The sequence below is a fragment of the Salmo trutta genome, chromosome 25 (genome assembly GCF_901001165.1).
Source record: "Salmo trutta chromosome 25, fSalTru1.1, whole genome shotgun sequence".
In the NCBI taxonomy this organism is placed as follows: domain Eukaryota; kingdom Metazoa; phylum Chordata; class Actinopteri; order Salmoniformes; family Salmonidae; genus Salmo; species Salmo trutta.
Window position 1 is genome coordinate 2,528,095 of NC_042981.1, and position 22,244 is coordinate 2,550,338.

At 44.1% G+C, this 22,244-nt stretch overlaps 1 protein-coding gene across 5 annotated transcripts in view; it reads right to left on the reverse strand.

The window, feature by feature from the left end:
- LOC115161828 (lysyl oxidase homolog 3B) overlaps positions 1-22,244 on the reverse strand; it is a 67,870-nt gene that overhangs the window by 18,562 nt on the left and 27,064 nt on the right. For 3 of the 5 annotated variants that reach the window (XM_029712627.1, XM_029712625.1, XM_029712628.1), the window contains exons 5-10: positions 16,705-16,773; positions 15,073-15,123; positions 8,177-8,277; positions 7,899-8,008; positions 7,120-7,300; positions 4,135-4,289 (exon numbers count right to left, since the gene is read on the reverse strand). In XM_029712627.1, the coding sequence (XP_029568487.1) occupies positions 4,135-4,289; positions 7,120-7,300; positions 7,899-8,008; positions 8,177-8,277; positions 15,073-15,123; positions 16,705-16,773 (667 nt within the window). The remainder of the gene's footprint in view (positions 1-4,134; positions 4,290-7,119; positions 7,301-7,898; positions 8,009-8,176; positions 8,278-15,072; positions 15,124-16,704; positions 16,774-22,244) is intronic. The other 2 variants (XM_029712629.1, XM_029712626.1) reach the window with 1 other exon arrangement.

The following is a 22,244-nucleotide window of genomic DNA, read 5'->3' on the forward strand; positions in this document are numbered from 1 at the left end:
GTCGTTGTCCTGTTGGAAGGTGAACCTTCACCCCAGTCTGAGGTCCTGAGCGCTCTGGAGAAGGTTTTCATTAAGGATCTCTCTGTACTTTGCTCTGTTATCTTTCTCTCAATCCTGATTAGTCTCCCAGTCCCTGTTGCTGAAAAACATCCCCACAGCATGATGTTGCCACCACCAGGCTTCACCGTAGCGATGGTGTAAGGTTTCCTCCAGACTTGACGCTTGGCATTCAGGCCAAAGAGTTCAATCTTGGTTTCATCAGACCAGAGAATCTTGTTTTTCATGGTCTGAGAGTCTTTAGGTGCCTTTTGGCAAACTCCAAGTGGGCTGTCATGTACCTTTTACTGAGGAGTGGCTTCCATCTGGCCACTCTACCATAAAGGCCTGATTGGTGGAGTGCTGCAGAGATGGTTGTCCTTCTGGAAGGTTCTCCCATCTCCACAGAGGAACTCTGGATCTCTGTCAGAGAGACCATCAGGTTCTTGGTCACCTCCCGGACCAAGGCTCTTCTCCCCCGATTGCTCAGTTTGGCCGGGCGGCCAGCTCTAGGAAGAGTCTTTGTGGTTCCAAACTTCTTCCATTTAAGAATGATGGAGGCCACTGTGTTCTTGGGGACCATTTTTTGATACCCTTCTCCAGATCTGTATCGACACAATTCTGTCTCTGAGCTCTACGGACAATTCCTTTGACCTCATGGCTTGGTTTTTGCTCTGAAATGCACTGTCAACTGTGGGACCTTATATAGACAGGTGTGTGCCTTTCCAAATCATGTCCAATCAATTGAATTTACCACAGGTGGACTCCAATCAAGTTGTAGAAACATCTCAAGGATGATCAATGGAAACAGGATGCACCTGAGCTCAATTTCGAGGCTCATAGCAAAGGATCTGAATACTTATGTAAATAAGGTATTTCTGTAAAAAAATAAATGTTTTTACACTTGCAGACATTTCTAAAAACCTGTTTTCACTTTGTCATTATGGTTTATTGTGTGTAGATTTGTATTAATTTAATCAATTTTAGAAAAAGGCTGTAACGTAACAAAATGTACAAAAAGTCAAGGGGTCTGAATACTTTCCGAATGCACTTTGGCACCTTGTTTTCTAAGAGTGTAGACATACTATGTCTGCATCTCAAATGGCACCCTATTCCCTATATAGTGCACTACTATAGACCAGGGCCCTATAGAACCCTATTCCCTATATAGTGCACTACTATAGACCAGGGCCCTATAGAACCCTATTCCCTATATAGTGCACTACTATAGACCAGGGCCCTATAGAACCCTATTCCCTATATAGTGCACTACTATAGACCAAGGCCCTATTGAACCCTATTCCCTATATAGTGTACTACTATAGACCAGGGCCCTATAGAACCCTGTTCCCTGTTGAACAGGACTATAGACCAGGGCCCTATAGAACCCTGTTCCCTGTTGAACAGGACTATAGACCAGGGCCCTATAGAACCCTATTCCCTGTTGAACAGGACTATAGACCAGGGCCCTATAGAACCCTATTCCCTGTTGAACAGGACTATAGACCAGGGCCCTATAGAACCCTGTTCCCTGTTGAACAGGACTATAGACCAGGGCCCTATAGAACCCTATTCCCTATATAGTGCACTACTATAGACCAGGGCCCTATAGAACCCTATTCCCTATATAGTGCACTACTATAGACCAGGGCCCTATAGAACCCTATTCCCTATATAGTGCACTACTATAGACCAGGGCCCTATAGAACCCTGTTCCCTGTTGAACAGGACTATAGACCAGGGCCCTATAGAACCCTATTCCCAGTTGAACAGGACTATAGACCAGGGCCCTATAGAACCCTCTTCCCTGTTGAACAGGACTATAGACCAGGGCCCTATAGAACCCTGTTCCCTGTTGAACAGGTCTATAGACCAGGGCCCTATACAACCCTGTTCCCTATATAGTGTACTACTATAGACCAGGGCCCTATAGAACCCTGTTCCCTGTTGAACAGGACTATAGACCAGGGCCCTGTAGAACCCTGTTCCCTGTTGAACAGGACTATAGACCAGGGCCCTGTAGAACCCTGTTCCCTGTTGAACAGGACTATAGACCAGGGCCCTATAGAACCCTATTCCCTATATAGTGCACTACTATAGACCAGGGCCCTATAGAACCCTATTCCCTATATAGTGCACTACTATAGACCAGGGCCCTATAGAACCCTGTTCCCTGTTGAACAGGACTATAGACCAGGGCCCTATAGAACCCTATTCCCAGTTGAACAGGACTATAGACCAGGGCCCTATAGAACCCTCTTCCCTGTTGAACAGGACTATAGACCAGGGCCCTATAGAACCCTGTTCCCTGTTGAACAGGACTATAGACCAGGGCCCTATAGAACCCTATTCCCTGTTGAACAGGACTATAGACCAGGGCCCTATAGAACCCTATTCCCTGTTGAACAGGACTAATTGGGTGCTATACGTTATGTTAAGGGTATTTGAAGCTCTTTGTTGTGCGTCTATTGTTATGTATTGATATGTATTGTTATGTATTGTCATGTATTGTTAAAGGCATGTATTGTTATGTATTGTTAAAGGCATGTATTGTTATGTATTGTTAAAGGCATGTATTGTTATGTATTGTTATGTATTGTTAAAAGGCATGTATTGTTATGTATTGTTATGTATTGTAAAGGCATGTATTGTTATGTATTGTTATGTATTGTTAAAGGCATGCATTGTTATGTATTGTTAAAGGCATGTATTGTTATGTATTGTTATGTATTGTTATGTATTGTTAAAGGCATGTATTGTTATGCATTGTTGTGTATTGTTAAAGGCATGTATTGTTAAAGGCATGTATTGTTATGTATTGTTATGTATTGTTATAGGCATGTATTGTTATGTATTGTTAAAGGCATGTATTGCTATGTATTGTTATGTATTGTTAAAGGCATGTATTGTTATGTATTGTTAAAAGCACGTATTGTTATGTATTGTTATAGGCATGTATTGTTATGTATTGTTAAAGGCATGTATTGTTATGTATTGTTATGTATTGTTATAGGCATGTATTGTTATGTATTGTTAAAGGCATGTATTGTTATGTATTGTTAAAAGCATGTATTGTTATGTATTGTTATAGGCATGTATTGTTATGTATTGTTATGTATTGTTAAAGGCATGTATTGTTAAAGGCATGTATTGTTATGTATTGTTAAAGGCATGTATTGTTATGTATTGTTAAAGGCATGTATTGCTATGTATTGTTATGTATTGTTATGTATTGTTATAGGCATGTATTGCTATGTATTGTTATGTATTGTTAAAGGCATGTTTTGTTATGTATTGTTATGTATTGTTAAAGGCATGTATTGTTATGTATTGTTAAAGGCATGTATTGCTATGTATTGTTATGTATTGTTATGTATTGTTAAAGGCATGTATTGCTATGTATTGTTATGTATTGCTATGTATTGTTATGTATTGCTATGTATTGTTATGTATTGTTATGTATTGTTATGTATTGTTAAAGACATGTATTTGATGAGAGTAAAGGATGTCATTACACACATCACATATTCAGGATGCGTCTCTCATCACAATACTACTACCATTGAATTGAGCACTACAGCAGCAAACATTTCTGCCCGATCAGGAATCTATCAACACATCGCTGGTCAATAAACTGCTAAAAATTCACAGTAAATATAATACCCCCCCTATTGGCTTAACTTAACTTTTCCTTAGGCCTAGATTCAAATCTGTAGCGCTGAAAATCCACAGTGTAGCACATTTTAAATTTAAAGGCAATGTTCCAGCGTCCCGTAAACACTGTATTACGTTGGCTCAATCAAAAGTTCCCTTCCTTTAAATTTCAATCACGCTATAACGCAGATCTTCAGCGTTACGAGTTTATACGAGTTTATACAAGTTTATACTAGTTTATAATAGTTTATACTAGTGTATACTAGTGTATACTAGTTTATATGTGGTATTACTTGTATGATCACATGAACATCATCTTGTCAGCTATAGTACAACGTGTTACCAGTAAAACAGGAGATAACACTAACTGGCTCTCTGGTATGATTAAAGTTCATTAAACAGAATGAAACTGAGATTAAATTGAAGTAGTAGTTAGTCTCTGACCGAATTCTCCAGAGCCATGTACGGCGTGTTGCACCTCACAGCGGCGTCTTCTAAATGCTGGCAGTCCTCCGAGGTTATGTTCTTAAAGCCGCAGTTCCACATCGACTTCTCCGTTCCCAGACACTGGACCTCATTCATGTGGATAGGACCCATCCCTAAAGACACACACACACACACACACACACACACACACACACACACACACACACACACACACACACAGAGAGAGAAAGACACTGCTGTAATAAACGTTATGTGTCAAGATTTGTAGAAAACCTTAAATGAATCCAAAAACATTTTAAAAAGACAGTGGTACTCATAGTAAATCCCAGGTCACAGTGTCTATAATACTGTAAGGGGTTCTTCTACATAGACCATAGTAAATCCCAGATCACAGTGTCTATAATACTGTAAGGGGTTCTTCTACATAGAAGACCATAGTAAATCCCAGATCATAGTGTCTATAATACTGTAATAAACTCACATAGTTACTGTGAGGTAAAGAACAGGGTAAAACACTTCATTGTGAGGCTAAATATAAGGGCTTGACATAAAAGTCAGATAAATGAAAAGCATATTTTTGTTGGACACAGCTTGCTTTGTGGGAAGCAGTCTGGGAAGACAGTGGTTTAGGTCTACAGGAACTACTTTGTTCTTAGGGAAACCACGACAAAGACTTGAATACATTTTTTGGGGGAGAAATCATTACCAAAAGCATATATTTCTTTCCAACCTCTTCTGAAAATTTTTACAAATAAAAAGGAAATGTCTCAGTCAAAAGTTTCTACATATACTCATTCAAGTTTTTTATTTTTTTTATATATTTTTTTACTATTTTCTACATTGTCGAATAATAGTGAAGACATCAGAAACTATGAAATAACACATATGGAATCATGTAGTAACCAAAAAAAGTGTTAAAAAAAACAAAAACATTATTGGCATTCTCTCAACCAGGTAGCCACCTGGAATGCATTTCAATTAACAGGTGTGCCTTGTTAAAAGTTAATTTATGTAATTTATTTCCTTCTTAATCCATTTGAGCCAATCAGTTGTGTTGTGACAAGGTGGGGGGGGGGGGGGGGGGGGGGGGTATACAGAAGAGAGCCCTATTTGGTAAAATAATAAGTCCATATTATAGCAAGAACAGCTCAAATAGCAAAGAGAAGTGAGTGTCCATTAAGACATGAAGGTCAGTCAATACGGACAATTTCAAGAACTTTGAAAGTTTTTTCAAGTGCAGTTGCAAAAACCATCAAGCGCTATGATGAAACTGGCTCTCATGAGGACCGCCAGAGGAAAGGAAGACCCAGAGTCCCCTCTGCTGCAGAGGATAAGTTCATTAGAGTTACCAGCCTCATAAATTGCAGCCCAAATAAATGCTTCAGAGTTCAAGTAACAGACACATCTCAACATCAACTGTTCAGAGGAAACTGTGTGAATCAGGCCACCATGGTCGAATTGCTGCAAAGATACCACTACTAAAGGACACCAATAATAATAAGAAATACAAGCAATGGACATTAGACCGGTGGAAATCTGTCCTTTGGTCTGATGAGTCCAAATTTGAAATTGTTGGTTCCTACCGCCGTGTCTTTGTGAGACGCAGAGTAGGTGAACGGATGATCTCCGCATGTGTGGTTCCCACCGTGAAGCATGGAGGAGGAGGTGTGATGGTGTGGAGGTGCTTTGCTTGTGACACTGTCAGGGATTTATTTAGAATTCAAGGCAAACTTAACCAGTATGGCTACCACAGCATTCTGCAGCGATACGCCATCCCACCTGGTTTGCGCTTAGTGGGACTATCATTTGTTTTTCAACAGGACAATGTCCCAAAATACACCTCCAGGCTGTGTAAGGGCTATATGACCATGAAGAAGAGGGATGGAGTGCTGCATCAGATGACCTGGTCTCCACAATCACCCAACCTCAACCCAATTGAGATGTTTTGGGTTTGAGTTGGACCGCAGAGTGAAGGAAAAGCAGTCAACAAGTGCTCAGCATATGTGGGAACTACTTCAAGACTGTCGGAAAAGCATTCCAGGTGAAGCTGGTTGAGAGAATGCCAAGAGTGTGCAAAGCTGTCATCAAGGCTACTTTGAAGAATCTAACATATATTTAGATTTGTTTAACACTTTTTTGGTTACTACATGATTCCATATGTGTTATTTCATAGTTTTGATGTCTTCACTATTATTCTACAATGTAAAAAATAGGAAAAATAAAGAAAAACCCTTGAATGAGTAGGTGTGTCCAAACTTTTGACTGGTACTGTGTATACACTGAGTATACAAAACATTAAGAACACCTGCTCTTTCCATGACATAGACTGACCAGGTGAGTGACCCAGCCAGAGCCTAGACTTGAATCAGGGCTCTGAATCTCTGGAGAGACCTGAAAATAGCTGTGCAGCAACGCTCCCCATCCAACCTGACAGAGCTTGAGAGGATCTGAAAACCTGTTTTTGCTTTGTCATTATGGGGTATTGTGATGTCATTATGGGGTATTGTGATGTCATTATGGGGTATTGTGATGTCATTATGGGGTATTGTGATGTCATTATGGGGTATTGTGATGTCATTACGGGGTATTGTGATGTCATTATGGGGTATTGTGATGTCATTATGGGGTATTGTGATGTCATTATGGGGTATTGTGTGTAGATTGATGAGGGGGGAAAAAAACCAACTTAACCCATTTTAGAGTAAGGCTGTAACGTAACAAAATGTGGAAATAGTAATGGGGTCTCAATGCTTTCCCGAAGGCCCTGTATTTACACATTCTTTAGGTGGTTTAACACTTTATAGAGACAAGTTGGAAATCAAAGGGAGAGATTAAAAGAGAAACAGTGGGAAGTGGACACAGGGATTGAACCCCGGTCTTCGGTTGGGAGTCGTATATGTGACCGTTCTGGGAGTCTAACCACTACACCAAGTATCCATTGACCTATATGAGGTTAAACCACAGTGCTCAGTCGGTCCTCACCTTCTCCCATGCGAGCCCCAGTCAGAGCCTCCTTGGCGGATCCGAAGCCCAGCTCCCTGCACACCACGCTGGCTGACAGCAGGGTCCATCGGTCGTCACACACCGTGCCCCACTCATTGTTCTTCAGCACCTCCACTCTGCCCTCACCCAGCTTGGCACCTCCCTTCAGCCTCACCGTGCTCTGATGGGAGAGGAGAGGATTAACTCACTGTGTTCTACAAACAGGATATAGTTAACTCACTGTGTTCTACAGACAGGATATAGTTAACTCACCGTGTTCTACAGACAGGATATAGTTAACTCACTGTGTTCTACAGACAGGATATAGTTAACTCACCGTGTTCTACAGACAGGATATAGTTAACTCACTGTGTTCTACAGACAGGAAACAGTTAACTCACTGTGTTCTACAGACAGGAAACAGTTAACTCACTGTGTTCTACAGACAGGAAACAGTTAACTCACTGTGTTCTACAGACAAATACAACACAGAACAGGAACACCAAATCGACCAGATTAACAAACTGTAGGTGAAGCATGAATTTGCCAACTTCAAGTCTACGCAATGCTAGTGAGACACAAATGCACAGACAGACAGACAGACAGACAGACAGACAGACAGACAGACAGACAGACAGACAGACAGACAGACAGACAGACAGACAGACAGACAGACAGACAGACAGACAGACAGACAGACACAGACAGACAGACACAGACAGACACAGACAGACAGACACAGACAGACAGGACAGACACACACTACTACTACTAATTACCGAAGTTTTGAGCTGTTTCTTCTTCAGTCCGTTGTTCTGTACGTACTGGGGTCCGGGTACACAGCTGACCACGGCTGGCATGCCACCTTCACACGACCCTGTGGCATTACCTACGGAGTCAGAGTAGACTCAGAATTATGTAAATACACAGAATATAACTCAGAAATATGCACAGTGAATATATTCAACATAATTCTGGTCTGATCACGGTGCCTGTTTGTGACCTACGTTCTATATCTTTACATCATTCTGAGAGGCCAATCTCCCTCCATAATTACCCTTGTTGGACTCCAGGGGGCAGGCTGCCAGGTGGACCTCAGTGCCAACGCATGCCACAGAGTGGAGGCGGTACTGGTGCTTCTGACGCTCTGTGTTCAGTCTGGAGGGGTTTGAATGGGAGAGGAGGAGGAGGAGGAGGAGGAGGAAAAGGGAGGAGGAAGAGAAGGAGAAGGAGGAGGAGAAGGAGGATGAGGAGAAGGAGGAGGAGAAGGAGGATGAGGAGAAGGAGGAGGAGGACAAGGATGAGGAGGATGAGGAGGAGGAGGAGGAAGAGGAGAAGGAGGAGGGAGGAGGAGGAGGAGGGAGGAGGATGAGGGAGGAGGAGAATGAGGATGAGGAGAAGGAGGAGGAGGAGGAGGACGAGGAGAGGGAGGAGGAGGAGGAGGAGGATGAGGAGAAGGAGGAAGAGGAAGAGGAGGGAGGAAGATGAGGGAGAAGGAGAAGGAGGAAGAGGAAGAGGTGAAGGAGGAGGAGGAGAAGGAGGAGGAGGATGAGGGAGGAGGAAGAGGTGAAGGAGGAGGAGGAGAAGGAGAAGGAGGAGAAGGAGGAGGAGGATGAGGGAGGAGGAGGAGGATGAGGGAGGAGAAGGAGAAGGGAGGAGGAGGATAGGGAGAAGGAGGATGAGGGAGGAGGAGGATGAGGGAGGAGTAGGATGAGGGAGCAGGGGAAGGAGGCGGAGGAGGAGGAGGACGAGGATGAGGATGAGGGAGGAGAAGGAGGAAGAGGAAGAGGAGGGATGATACAGAAAAGACTGACTGGAAGTTGGCTGTGTGCATCAAGGGGGTTGGGATCAATTCCATTTCAATACAAGTCAAATCAGAAATTAAACTAAAATCCAATTCCAAATGTTCCTCATTCAAAGGTATTACAGAGAATTGGAATTCTTGTGTACTTCCTGAATTGACTGGAATTGAAATGGTATTGACCCTAAAGCATGATGGGTATTATTGATCCTATCATTCTCAATGTTTTGTTGCTGATACTAAACTTTTCAATTCTTCATTTGATTGTTGCACCAGACACAGAGTCTGTTTGACCGTCAGCCAATTGCACAATGTACAATGACGAAAGTATATGTTTGTCATTTATCATTTTGTATATTTGTGTATTTGACCACAAGGTAACGTTGCTTTGAGTAAATACAGTATACAGCAGGTGGAGTAGAACTGAACTGGGCCCTACAGTACAGTATAGAGCAGGTAGAGTTGAACTGATCTGGGCCCTACAGTACAGTACAGTATAGAGCAGGTAGAGTTGAACTGATCTGGGCCCTACAGTACAGTACAGTACAGAGCAGGTAGAGTTGAACTGAACTGGACCGTACAGTACAGTACAGAGCAGGTAGAGTTGATCTGATCTGGGCCCTACAGTACAGTATAGAGCAGGTGGAGTAGAACTGAACTGGGCCCTACAGTACAGTACAGTATAGAGCAGGTAGAGTTGAACTGATCTGGGCCCTACAGTACAGTACAGTATAGAGCAGGTAGAGTTGAACTGAACTGGGCCCTACAGTACAGTACAGTATAGAGCAGGTAGAGTTGAACTGAACTGGGCCCTACAGTACAGTACAGTATAGAGCAGGTAGAGTTGAACTGAACTGGGCCCTACAGTACAGTACAGTATAGAGCAGGTAGAGTTGAACTGATCTGGGCCCTACAGTACAGTACAGTATAGAGCAGGTAGAGTTGAACTGAACTGGGCCCTACAGTACAGTACAGTATAGAGCAGGTAGAGTTGATCTGAACTGGGCCCTACAGTACAGTATAGAGCAGGTAGAGTTGAACTGAACTGGGCCCTACAGTACAGTACAGTATAGAGCAGGTGGAGTAGAACTGATCTGGGCCCTACAGTACAGTACAGTATAGAGCAGGTAGAGTTGAACTGAACTGGGCCCTACAGTACAGTATAGAGCAGGTAGAGTAGAACTGATCTGGGCCCTACAGTACAGTATAGAGCAGGTGGAGTAGAACTGAACTGGGCCCTACAGTACAGTATAGAGCAGGTAGAGTTGAACTGATCTGGGCCCTACAGTACAGTACAGTACAGAGCAGGTAGAGTTGAACTGATCTGGGCCCTACAGTACAGTACAGAGCAGGTGGAGTTGAACTGAACTGGGCCCTACAGTACAGTATAGAGCAGGTAGAGTAGAACTGAACTGGGCCCTACAGTACAGTATAGAGCAGGTGGAGTTGATCTGATCTGGGCCCTACAGTACAGTATAGAGCAGGTAGAGTTGATCTGAACTGGGCCCTAAAGTACAGTACAGTATAGAGCAGGTAGAGTTGAACTGAACTGGGCCCTACAGTACAGTATAGAGCAGGTGGAGTTGAACTGATCTGGGCCCTACAGTACAGTACAGTATAGAGCAGGTAGAGTTGAACTGAACTGGGCCCTACAGTACAGTACAGAGCAGGTAGAGTTGAACTGATCTGGGCCCTACAGTACAGTACAGAGCAGGTAGAGTTGAACTGAACTGGGCCCTACAGTACAGTATAGAGCAGGTGGAGTAGAACTGAACTGGGCCCTACAGTACAGTACAGTATAGAGCAGGTAGAGTTGAACTGATCTGGGCCCTACAGTACAGTACAGAGCAGGTAGAGTAGAACTGAACTGGGCCCTACAGTACAGTACAGTATAGAGCAGGTAGAGTTGAACTGAACTGGGCCCTACAGTACAGTACAGTATAGAGCAGGTAGAGTTGAACTGAACTGGGCCCTACAGTACAGTATAGAGCAGGTAGAGTTGAACTGAACTGGGCCCTACAGTACAGTACAGTATAGAGCAGGTAGAGTTGAACTGATCTGGGCCCTACAGTACAGTACAGAGCAGGTAGAGTTGAACTGATCTGGGCCCTACAGTACAGTACAGTATAGAGCAGGTAGAGTTGAACTGAACTGGGCCCTACAGTACAGTATAGAGCAGGTAGAGTTGAACTGATCTGGGCCCTACAGTACAGTACAGTATAGAGCAGGTAGAGTTGAACTGAACTGGGCCCTACAGTACAGTACAGTATAGAGCAGGTAGAGTTGAACTGAACTGGGCCCTACAGTACAGTACAGTATAGAGCAGGTAGAGTTGAACTGATCTGGGCCCTACAGTACAGTATAGAGCAGGTAGAGTTGAACTGAACTGGGCCCTACAGTACAGTACAGTATAGAGCAGGTAGAGTTGATCTGAACTGGGCCCTACAGTACAGTATAGAGCAGGTAGAGTTGAACTGAACTGGGCCCTACAGTACAGTACAGTATAGAGCAGGTGGAGTTGAACTGAACTGGGCCCTACAGTACAGTACAGTATAGAGCAGGTAGAGTTGAACTGATCTGGGCCCTACAGTACAGTACAGTATAGAGCAGGTGGAGTTGAACTGAACTGGGCCCTACAGTACAGTACAGTATAGAGCAGGTAGAGTTGAACTGATCTGGGCCCTACAGTATAGTACAGTATAGAGCAGGTAGAGTTGATCTGAACTGGGCCCTACAGTACAGTATAGAGCAGGTAGAGTTGAACTGAACTGGGCCCTACAGTACAGTATAGAGCAGGTAGAGTTGATCTGAACTGGGCCCTACAGTACAGTATAGAGCAGGTAGAGTTGAACTGATCTGGGCCCTACAGTACAGTACAGTATAGAGCAGGTAGAGTTGAACTGAACTGGGCCCTACAGTACAGTATAGAGCAGGTAGAGTTGAACTGATCTGGGCCCTACAGTACAGTATAGAGCAGGTAGAGTTGAACTGAACTGGGCCCTACAGTACAGTACAGTATAGAGCAGGTAGAGTTGAACTGAACTGGGCCCTACAGTACAGTACAGTATAGAGCAGGTAGAGTTGAACTGAACTGGGCCCTACAGTACAGTACAGTATAGAGCAGGTAGAGTTGAACTGATCTGGGCCCTACAGTACAGTACAGAGCAGGTAGAGTTGAACTGAACTGGGCCCTACAGTACAGTACAGTATAGAGCAGGTAGAGTTGAACTGAACTGGGCCCTACAGTACAGTATAGAGCAGGTAGAGTTGAACTGAACTGGGCCCTACAGTACAGTACAGTATAGAGCAGGTAGAGTTGAACTGATCTGGGCCCTACAGTACAGTACAGAGCAGGTAGAGTTGAACTGATCTGGGCCCTACAGTACAGTACAGTATAGATCAGGTAGAGTTGAACTGAACTGGGCCCTACAGTACAGTATAGAGCAGGTAGAGTTGAACTGATCTGGGCCCTACAGTACAGTACAGTATAGAGCAGGTAGAGTTGAACTGAACTGGGCCCTACAGTACAGTACAGTATAGAGCAGGTAGAGTTGAACTGAACTGGGCCCTACAGTACAGTACAGTATAGAGCAGGTAGAGTTGAACTGATCTGGGCCCTACAGTACAGTATAGAGCAGGTAGAGTTGAACTGAACTGGGCCCTACAGTACAGTACAGTATAGAGCAGGTAGAGTTGATCTGAACTGGGCCCTACAGTACAGTATAGAGCAGGTAGAGTTGAACTGAACTGGGCCCTACAGTACAGTACAGTATAGAGCAGGTGGAGTTGAACTGAACTGGGCCCTACAGTACAGTACAGTATAGAGCAGGTAGAGTTGAACTGATCTGGGCCCTACAGTACAGTACAGTATAGAGCAGGTGGAGTTGAACTGAACTGGGCCCTACAGTACAGTACAGTATAGAGCAGGTAGAGTTGAACTGATCTGGGCCCTACAGTACAGTACAGTATAGAGCAGGTAGAGTTGATCTGAACTGGGCCCTACAGTACAGTATAGAGCAGGTAGAGTTGAACTGAACTGGGCCCTACAGTACAGTATAGAGCAGGTAGAGTTGATCTGAACTGGGCCCTACAGTACAGTATAGAGCAGGTAGAGTTGAACTGATCTGGGCCCTACAGTACAGTACAGTATAGAGCAGGTAGAGTTGAACTGAACTGGGCCCTACAGTACAGTATAGAGCAGGTAGAGTTGAACTGATCTGGGCACTACAGTACAGTATAGAGCAGGTAGAGTTGAACTGAACTGGGCCCTACAGTACAGTACAGTACAGTATAGAGCAGGTAGAGTTGAACTGAACTGGGCCCTACAGTACAGTACAGTATAGAGCAGGTAGAGTTGAACTGATCTGGGCCCTACAGTACAGTATAGAGCAGGTAGAGTTGAACTGATCTGGGCCCTACAGTACAGTACAGTATAGAGCAGGTAGAGTTGAACTGATCTGGGCCCTACAGTACAGTATAGAGCAGGTAGAGTTGAACTGAACTGGGCCCTACAGTACAGTATAGAGCAGGTAGAGTTGAACTGAACTGGGCCCTACGGTACAGTACAGTATAGAGCAGGTAGAGTAGAACTGATCTGGGCCCTACAGTACAGTACAGTATAGAGCAGGTGGAGTTGAACTGATCTGGGCCCTACAGTACAGTACAGTATAGAGCAGGTAGAGTTGAACTGAACTGGGCCCTACAGTACAGTATAGAGCAGGTAGAGTTGAACTGATCTGGGCCCTACAGTACAGTACAGTACAGTATAGAGCAGGTAGAGTTGAACTGAACTGGGCCCTACAGTACAGTACAGTATAGAGCAGGTAGAGTTGAACTGATCTGGGCCCTACAGTACAGTATAGAGCAGGTAGAGTTGAACTGAACTGGGCCCTACAGTACAGTACAGAGCAGGTAGAGTTGATCTGAACTGGGCCCTACAGTACAGTATAGAGCAGGTAGAGTAGAACTGATCTGGGCCCTACAGTACAGTATAGAGCAGGTAGAGTTGAACTGATCTGGGCCCTACAGTACAGTATAGAGCAGGTAGAGTTGATCTGAACTGGGCCCTACAGTACAGTACAGTATAGAGCAGGTAGAGTTGAACTGAACTGGGCCCTACAGTACAGTACAGTATAGAGCAGGTAGAGTTGAACTGAACTGGGCCCTACAGTACAGTACAGTATAGAGCAGGTAGAGTTGAACTGATCTGGGCCCTACAGTACAGTACAGTATAGAGCAGGTAGAGTTGAACTGAACTGGGCCCTACAGTACAGTACAGTATAGAGCAGGTAGAGTTGAACTGAACTGGGCCCTACAGTACAGTACAGTATAGAGCAGGTAGAGTTGAACTGATCTGGGCCCTACAGTACAGTACAGTATAGAGCAGGTAGAGTTGAACTGAACTGGGCCCTACAGTACAGTACAGTATAGAGCAGGTAGAGTTGAACTGATCTGGGCCCTACAGTACAGTACAGAGCAGGTAGAGTTGAACTGATCTGGGCCCTACAGTACAGTACAGTATGCAGCAACCCAAATTATACCCTTTTTCCTGTCAACAGTAGTGCACTATATAGGGAATAGGCTGCCATTTGGGACTCACAGCCTTTTCTCAGACCTCATTGCTCCCTCATATCCCTGACCTGGGCAGATTTATAGACTGTGCTGTTCACAATACTGTTCACAATCCCCAATATAGTGCACTACTTTTGACCAGGCCTCATAGGGTAGTGCACTACTTTAGACCAGGACCCATAGAGTAGTGCACTACTTTGACCAGGACCCATAGGGTAGTGCACTACTTTGACCAGGTCTCATAGGGTAGTGCACTACTTTTGACCAGGACCCATAGGGTAGTGCACTACTTTTGACCAGGACCCATAGGGTAGTGCACTACTTTGACCAGGCCTCATAGGGTAGTGCACTACTTTGACCAGGCCTCATAGGGTAGTGGACTACTTTTGACCAGGGCCCTATAGGGCTCAGATCAGTAGGAGTGCACTGTATAGGGAATAGGGTTTAATTTGAGATGCACCCTGGTCACAACGCCCAGATGAGTCTGTAAAATAATCAAACTGTCAACAGATACACAACGGAAACCATTTTATTCAGGAGATATTGAAGAGGAAATGGATTTATTTCCCCAGTCAGTTTACCTTTTCTTTAACCCAGAGGTGAAGGGTTTAACATTAGCTTTAGGTGGCAGCCTGCAAAGTAAACATTGGTTAGGTGATGATGATGATGATGACGAGCTGTAAGGTGATGATGATTGTAAATGCAATGGGAGAAAATGTTAACCAAGTTAGAAACACGTTACATTATGTGTTTTAGTATTATGTGTATTAGTAGTATGTGTATTAGTAGTATGTGTATTAGTATTATGTGTTTTAGTATTATGTGTATTAGTATTATGTGTATTAGTATTATGTGTATTAGTATTATGTGTACTAGTATTATGTGTACTAGTAATATGTGTATTAGTATTATGTGTATTAGTATTATGTGTTTTAGTATTATGTGTTTTAGTATAATGTATTATGTGTATTAGTATTATGTGTATTAGTATTATGTATTTTAGTATTATGTGTTTTAGTATTACGTGTTTTAGTAGTATATGTATTAGTATTGTATTTTAGTATTATGCGTATTAGTATTGTGTGTTAGTATTATGTGTGTTAGTATTATGTGTATTAGTATTATGTGTTTTAGTATTATGTGTTTTAGTATAATGTATTATGTGTATTAGTATTATGTGTATTAGTATTATGTATTTTAGTATTATGTGTTTTAGTATTACGTGTTTTAGTATTACGTGTTTTAGTATTACGTGTTTTAGTATTATATATGTATTAGTATTATGTATTTTAGTATTATGTGTATTAGTATAATGTGTGTTAGTATTATGTGTGTTAGTATTATGTGTATTAGTATTATGTGTATTAGTATTATGTGTATTAGTATTACGTGTATTAGTATGAGCTTTAGCTCACCATTCAGCAGACGCTAACTGAGCAATGCAACACTTTATACGACTATAAAGTGATTGATGTGTTATGTTCCACTCCTAAAACCATGTCTTACAGGAAATGTCAAAAAGTTGCAGTTCAAAATGTTGAACTAGAGATGCAGACTTAAACATCAGAGGGCAGATTGACATCAGTCACCTAAAATGTTACTTTCAAAAGGACTTCCTGACACAGGTGGCTGGTGGCACCTTAATTGGGGAGGACGGGCTCATAGTAATGGCTGGAACGGAATAAATGGAATGGTATTGAACACATCAAACACATGTTTTCCATACGTTTGATACCATTACATGTACTCCGCTCCGGATGTTACTACGAGCCGTCCTCCTATCAGCAGCCTCCTGTGCTTCCTTAGAATCCTTTTATCTTAAACAAAATGTACTGGTTTAAAATTTCAGAAGAATCTGCAGTCATATTTTGATTGAGTTGCATTTCTGTGACGAGGAAGGTTTTTTTATTTTTGCAGTTAGAGGAACACAACAACATATTTGTGCTAGAATGAGTAAACAAGCGAATTAAAGCCAGATGGGTAGAAACAGCATCTAAACTAATGTTCTATAAAACTACTAAAGCAACGACCACAACAGGGAACCCACTGTCAGAAACCCAGGGTTTGAGTCCCAAATGGAACCCTATTCCCTACATAGTGCACTACTTTTTGACCACAGTGCACACTACATAGGGAATAGGATGCCACTCGGACCAGAAACCCAGTCTCTGGGGGGTGGGAGGAGGACGACAGTGGGTTGTTTCCTGATATACCTGGCAGCAGCAGAAACATTAACCTTGGCTCTTGCTTCTCTCTCAGCTGCTCTCTTTCTCAGACGGGCTCTGCAACGGCAAGCAGCAACATGACATCACACAGAGACACTTGTGAGGCAGACAGACACTCACACAGGTAAGGTAGACGTACACGCGCACGCACGCACGCACACAGACACGATAATACATATAACTGCCCTGATCCCAGACAGTGTGGCCTAGCTGTGGTAGGGTTAAGAGGAAAGCAGGAAGGTGTGCTTCCTGGGTAATGTCACAGGTAACAGGAGAGTACAGTTCTGTTAAGTACACCACTAATACTATTAAATTATACTATATTACATTACTCTTTCAATGGCAGAGATATTTCAAGTATTAATATGTACACTATTGTATACAGAAGTATGTGGACACCCCTTCAAATTAGTGGATTTGGCTATTTCAGTCACACACGTTGCTGACAGGTGTATAAAAATCGAGCACACAGCCATGCAATCTCCATAGACAAACATTGGCAGTAGAATGGCTTTACTGAAGAGCTCAGTGACTTTCAACGTGGCACCACCATAGGATGCCACCTTTCCAACAAGTCAATTCGTAACATTTCTGCCCTGCTAGAGTTGTCCGGTCAACTGTAAGTGCTGTTATGGAAACGTCTAGGAGCAACAACGGCTCAGCCGCAAAGTGGTAGACCACACTTACTACCGAGTTCCAATCTGCCTCTGGAAGAAGCTGTTTGTCGGGAGCATCATGAAATGGGTTTCCATGGCTGAGCAGCCACACACAAGCCTAAGATCACCATACATAATGCCAAGCGTTGGCTGGAGTGGTGTAAAGCTCACCACCATTGGACTCTGGAACAGTGGAAACACGTTCTCTGGAGTGATGAATCACGCTTCACCATCTGGTAGTCCAGCGGACAAATCTGGGTTTGGCGGATTCCAGGAGAACGATTCCTGCCCCAATGCATAGTGCCAACTGTAAAGTTTGGTGGAGGAGGAATAATGGTCTGGGGCTGTTTTTCATGGCTCGGGCTAGGCCCCTTAGTTCCAGTGAAGGGAAATCTTAACGCTACAGCATACAATGACACTCTAGACACATCTGTGCTTCCAACTTTGTGGCAACAGTTTGGGGAAGGCCCTTTCCTGTTTCAGTGTGACAATGCCCCTGTGCACAAAGCAAGGTCCATACAGAAATAGTTAGTCGAGATTGGCGTGGAAGAACTTGACCAGCCTGCACAGAGCTCTGACCTCAATCCCATCGAACACCTTTGGGATGAACTGGAATGCCGACTGCCAGCCAGGCCTAATCGCCCAACATCAGTGCCTGACCTCACTAATGCTTTTGTGGCCGAATGGAAGCAAGTCCCCGCAGCAATGTTACAACATCTACAGTACATGTCCGTCTGAAGTTTGCCAATGAACATCTGAATGATTCAGAGGACAACTGGTGAAAGTGTTGTGGTCAGATGAGACAAAAATGGAGCTCTTTGGCATCAACTCAACTCGCCGTGTTTGGAGGAGGAGGAATGCTGCCTATGACCCCAAGAACACCATCCCCACCGTCAAACATGGAGGTGGAAACATTATGCTTTGGAGGTGTTTTTCTGCTAAGGGGATAGGACAACTTCACCGCATCAAAGGGACGATGGACGGGGCCATGTACCGTCAAATCTTGGGTGAGAACCTCCTTCCCTCAGCCAGGGCATTGAAAATGGGTCGTGGATGGGTATTCCAGCATGACAATGACCCAAAACACACGGCCAAGGCAACAAAGGAGTGGCTCAAGAAGAAGCACATTATGGTCCTGGAGTGGCCTAGCCAGTCTCCAGACCTTAATCCCATAGAAAAAATGTGGAGAGAGCTGAAGGTTCAAGTTGCCAAACGTCAGCCTCGAAACCTTAATGACTTGGAGAAGATCTCCAAAGAGGAGTGGGACAAAATCCCTTCTGAGATGTGTCCAAACCTGGTGGCCAACTACAAGAAACGTCTGACCTCTGTGATTGCCAACAAGGGTTTTGCCACCAAGTACTAAGTCATGTTTTGCAAAGGGGTCAAATACTTATTTCCCTCATTAAAATGCAAATCATTTTATAACATTTTTGACATGCGTTTTTCTGGATTTTTTGTTGTTATTCTGTCTCTCACTGTTCAAATAAACCTACCATTAAAATTATAGACTGATCATTTCTTTGTCAGTGGGCAAATGTACAAAATCAGCAGGGGATCAAATACTTTTCCCCCCCCACTGTATGTACTGGCCCCTCAGTCTGTCTCCATCCAACATACCAGTAACCTAACTATGTACTGGTCCCCCAGTCTGTTACCAGGCAACATACCAGTAACCCAACTATGTACTGGCCCCCCGGTCTGTCTCCAGGCAACATACCAGTAACCCAACTATGTACTGGTCCCCCAGTCTGTCTCCAGGCAACATACCAGTAACCCAACTATGTACTGGTCCCCCGGTCTGTTACCAGGCAACATACCAGTAACCCAACTATGTACTGGCCCCCCGGTCTGTCTCCAGGCAACATACCAGTAACCCAACTATGTACTGGTCCCCCGGTCTGTTACCAGGCAACATACCAGTAACCCAACTATGTACTGGTCCCCCAGTCTGTTACCAGGCAACATACCAGTAACCCAACTATGTACTGGCCCCTCAGTCTGTTACCAGGCAACATACCAGTAACCCAACTATGTACTGCTCCCCAGTCTGTCTCCATGTGTAAAATCTGAGGTACCGGTATGAGGAAAAATCAACCAAAAAAAACGATGGAAATATTATATTACATTTTTTTAACGACTTTGGACTTGTTCCCCTAGATAGCTCAGCCAGTAAAATATAATAGATTTCTCAAATGTATTGTTATGAAACCACTGCAGAAGAAAGGCTCCTTTAGTTGGTTACACTATACACACACAGTACGTTCCAGAAAGATTTGTTTAAAATTATAACTGCCCGTTATGTTTGGAAAAGCCTGTACTTTGTTTTACCCCCTGTCCTAAATACCTCTCCATGGAACCCCCCCCCCCCCTCCAAAACATGGCAGAGAATCTTCTACCAGACTGAATAGACCTGGAGGGTCAGTACAGACAGGAAGCAAACAGGAAGAAAACAGGAAATGAGACAAGCAGCCAGACAGTTTGAGGATAAGTCTCAAATGGCACCCTATTCTCCATACGGGAAGCCCTATTCTCCCTACAGGAAAGCCCTCTTCTCCCTATGGGAAAGCCCTATTCTCCTTATGGGAAAGCCCTATTCTCCTTATGGGAAAGCCCTATTCTCCCTATGGGAAAGCCCTATTCTCCTTATGGGAAAGCCCTATTCTCCTTATGGGAAAGCCCTATTCTCCTTTTGGGAAAGCCCTATTCTCCCTATGGGAAAGCTCAATTCTCCCTGAGGTACGAAGAGAAAAAGCAGATATTAACATACTCAGCTACTGGGTTACTGGGCTATTGGGCTACCTGGCTACCGGGAAACTGGGCTACCGGGCTAGTCAGCTACTGGACTACTGGGCTACTGGACTACTGGGCTACTGGGTTATTGGGCTACTGGACTACTCGGCTACCGGGCTACCGGGAAACTGGGCTACCGGGCTACCGAGCTAGTCGGCTACTGGGCTACTGGGCTAGTGGGCTAGTCAGCTACTGGACTACTGGGCTACTGGGCTACTGGACTACTGGGCTACCGGGCTACTCGGCTCCTTGAATGCTCTGAAAAGAAAAGGCATATATCCTATTTTTGCCCAATAGTCTCATAAATCTCAACATTAACGTGACCTGCCCAGGGACAACTCAGGTCAAGGTCCTCATCAAAAAAAACTGTTGCTGCTGTGGTACTCCAGGAGGGTTCAGACAGTACTCTACCTGTCTTGATGCTGGTACTCCAGGAGGGTTCAGACAGTACTCTACCTGTCTTGATGCTGTAGTACTCCAGGAGGGTTCAGACAGTACTCTACCTGTCTTGATGCTGTAGTACTCCAGGAGGGTTCAGACAGTACTCTACCTGTCTTGATGCTGTAGTACTCCAGAAGGGTTCAGACAGTACTCTACCTGTCTTGATGCTGGTACTCCAGGAGGGTTCAGACAGTACTCTACCTGTCTTGATGCTGGTACTCCAGGAGGGTTCAGACAGTACTCTACCTGTCTTGATGCTGGTACTCCAGGAGGGTTCAGACAGTACTCTACCTGTCTTGATGCTGGTACTCCGGGAGGGTTCAGACAGTACTCTACCTGTCTTGATGCTGATACTCTGGGAGGGTTCAGACAGTACTCTACCTGTCTTGATGCTGGTACTCCGGGAGGGTTCAGACAGTACTCTACCTGTCTTGATGCTGGTACTCCAGGAGGGTTCAGACAGTACTCTACCTGTCTTGATGCTGGTACTCCAGGAGGGTTCAGACAGTACTCTACCTGTCTTGATGCTGATACTCCAGGAGGGTTCAGACAGTACTCTACCTGTCTTGATGCTGATACTCCAGGAGGGTTCAGACAGTACTCTACCTGTCTTGATGCTGGTACTCCAGGAGGGTTCAGACAGTACTCTACCTGTTTTGAGAAAAATGAATCAAGACACCTCACCAGGAAAAACTCAGGGCCCTATCAGAGTATCAGAGTTGTTCCTGTTCAGTTCAGGGCCCTGCTCATAAAGCCACCTGTCCGCTACAGTGGTGTCGTTGTGATGAAAACATTCAACACACAGACTTGTCAAAAATCCTTACTTCCTGACGCACAATATCTCATTCCAACTGAACAGACCAACTTTTACAGCAGATTATATTCTAATGGAAATATAGTGTCGAGCTGTGAGGAAGGTAGACGCAGTGTTCCCCCGACAACACATTCTTCAGAACAATGTGAATATTGAGAGGAGCCAAGACACTGACAGGAAAGATTAGCGTCACATTACTGAGCCTGACCTAAATTAACCTGGGCCTGTATTCATAAAGCCTCTCAGAGTAGGAGCGCTGAAATAGGATCAGGTACCCACCCCCTGTTCATGTAATATTACTCATTCTAATAAACTGATCCTACTCTGATAAACTTTATGAATATGGTCCCTGACCTCCTTATAATAAACCAAGACTGTCAGTTCATCCTGAGTTACAGCAGACTGATAGCTACGGGATTACAGCAGACTGATAGCTACGGGATTACAGCAGATTGATAGCTACGGGATTACAGCAGACTGATAGCTACGGGATTACAGCAGACTGATAGCTACGGGATTACAGCAGACTGATGGCTACGGGATTACAGCAGACTGATGGCTACGGGATTACAGCAGACTGATGGCTACGGGATTACAGCAGACTGATAGCTACGGGATTACAGCGGACTGATAGCTACAGGATTACAGCAGACTGATAGCTATGGGATTACAGCAGACTGATAGCTACGGGATTACAGCAGACTGATAGCAACGGGATTACAGCAGACTGATAGCTACGGGATTACAGCAGACTGATAGCTACGGGATTAGAGCATTCCCTAGCATGTTGATGCTTGTTGCTTGGCTCACTTGGCTAATCTCCAGTT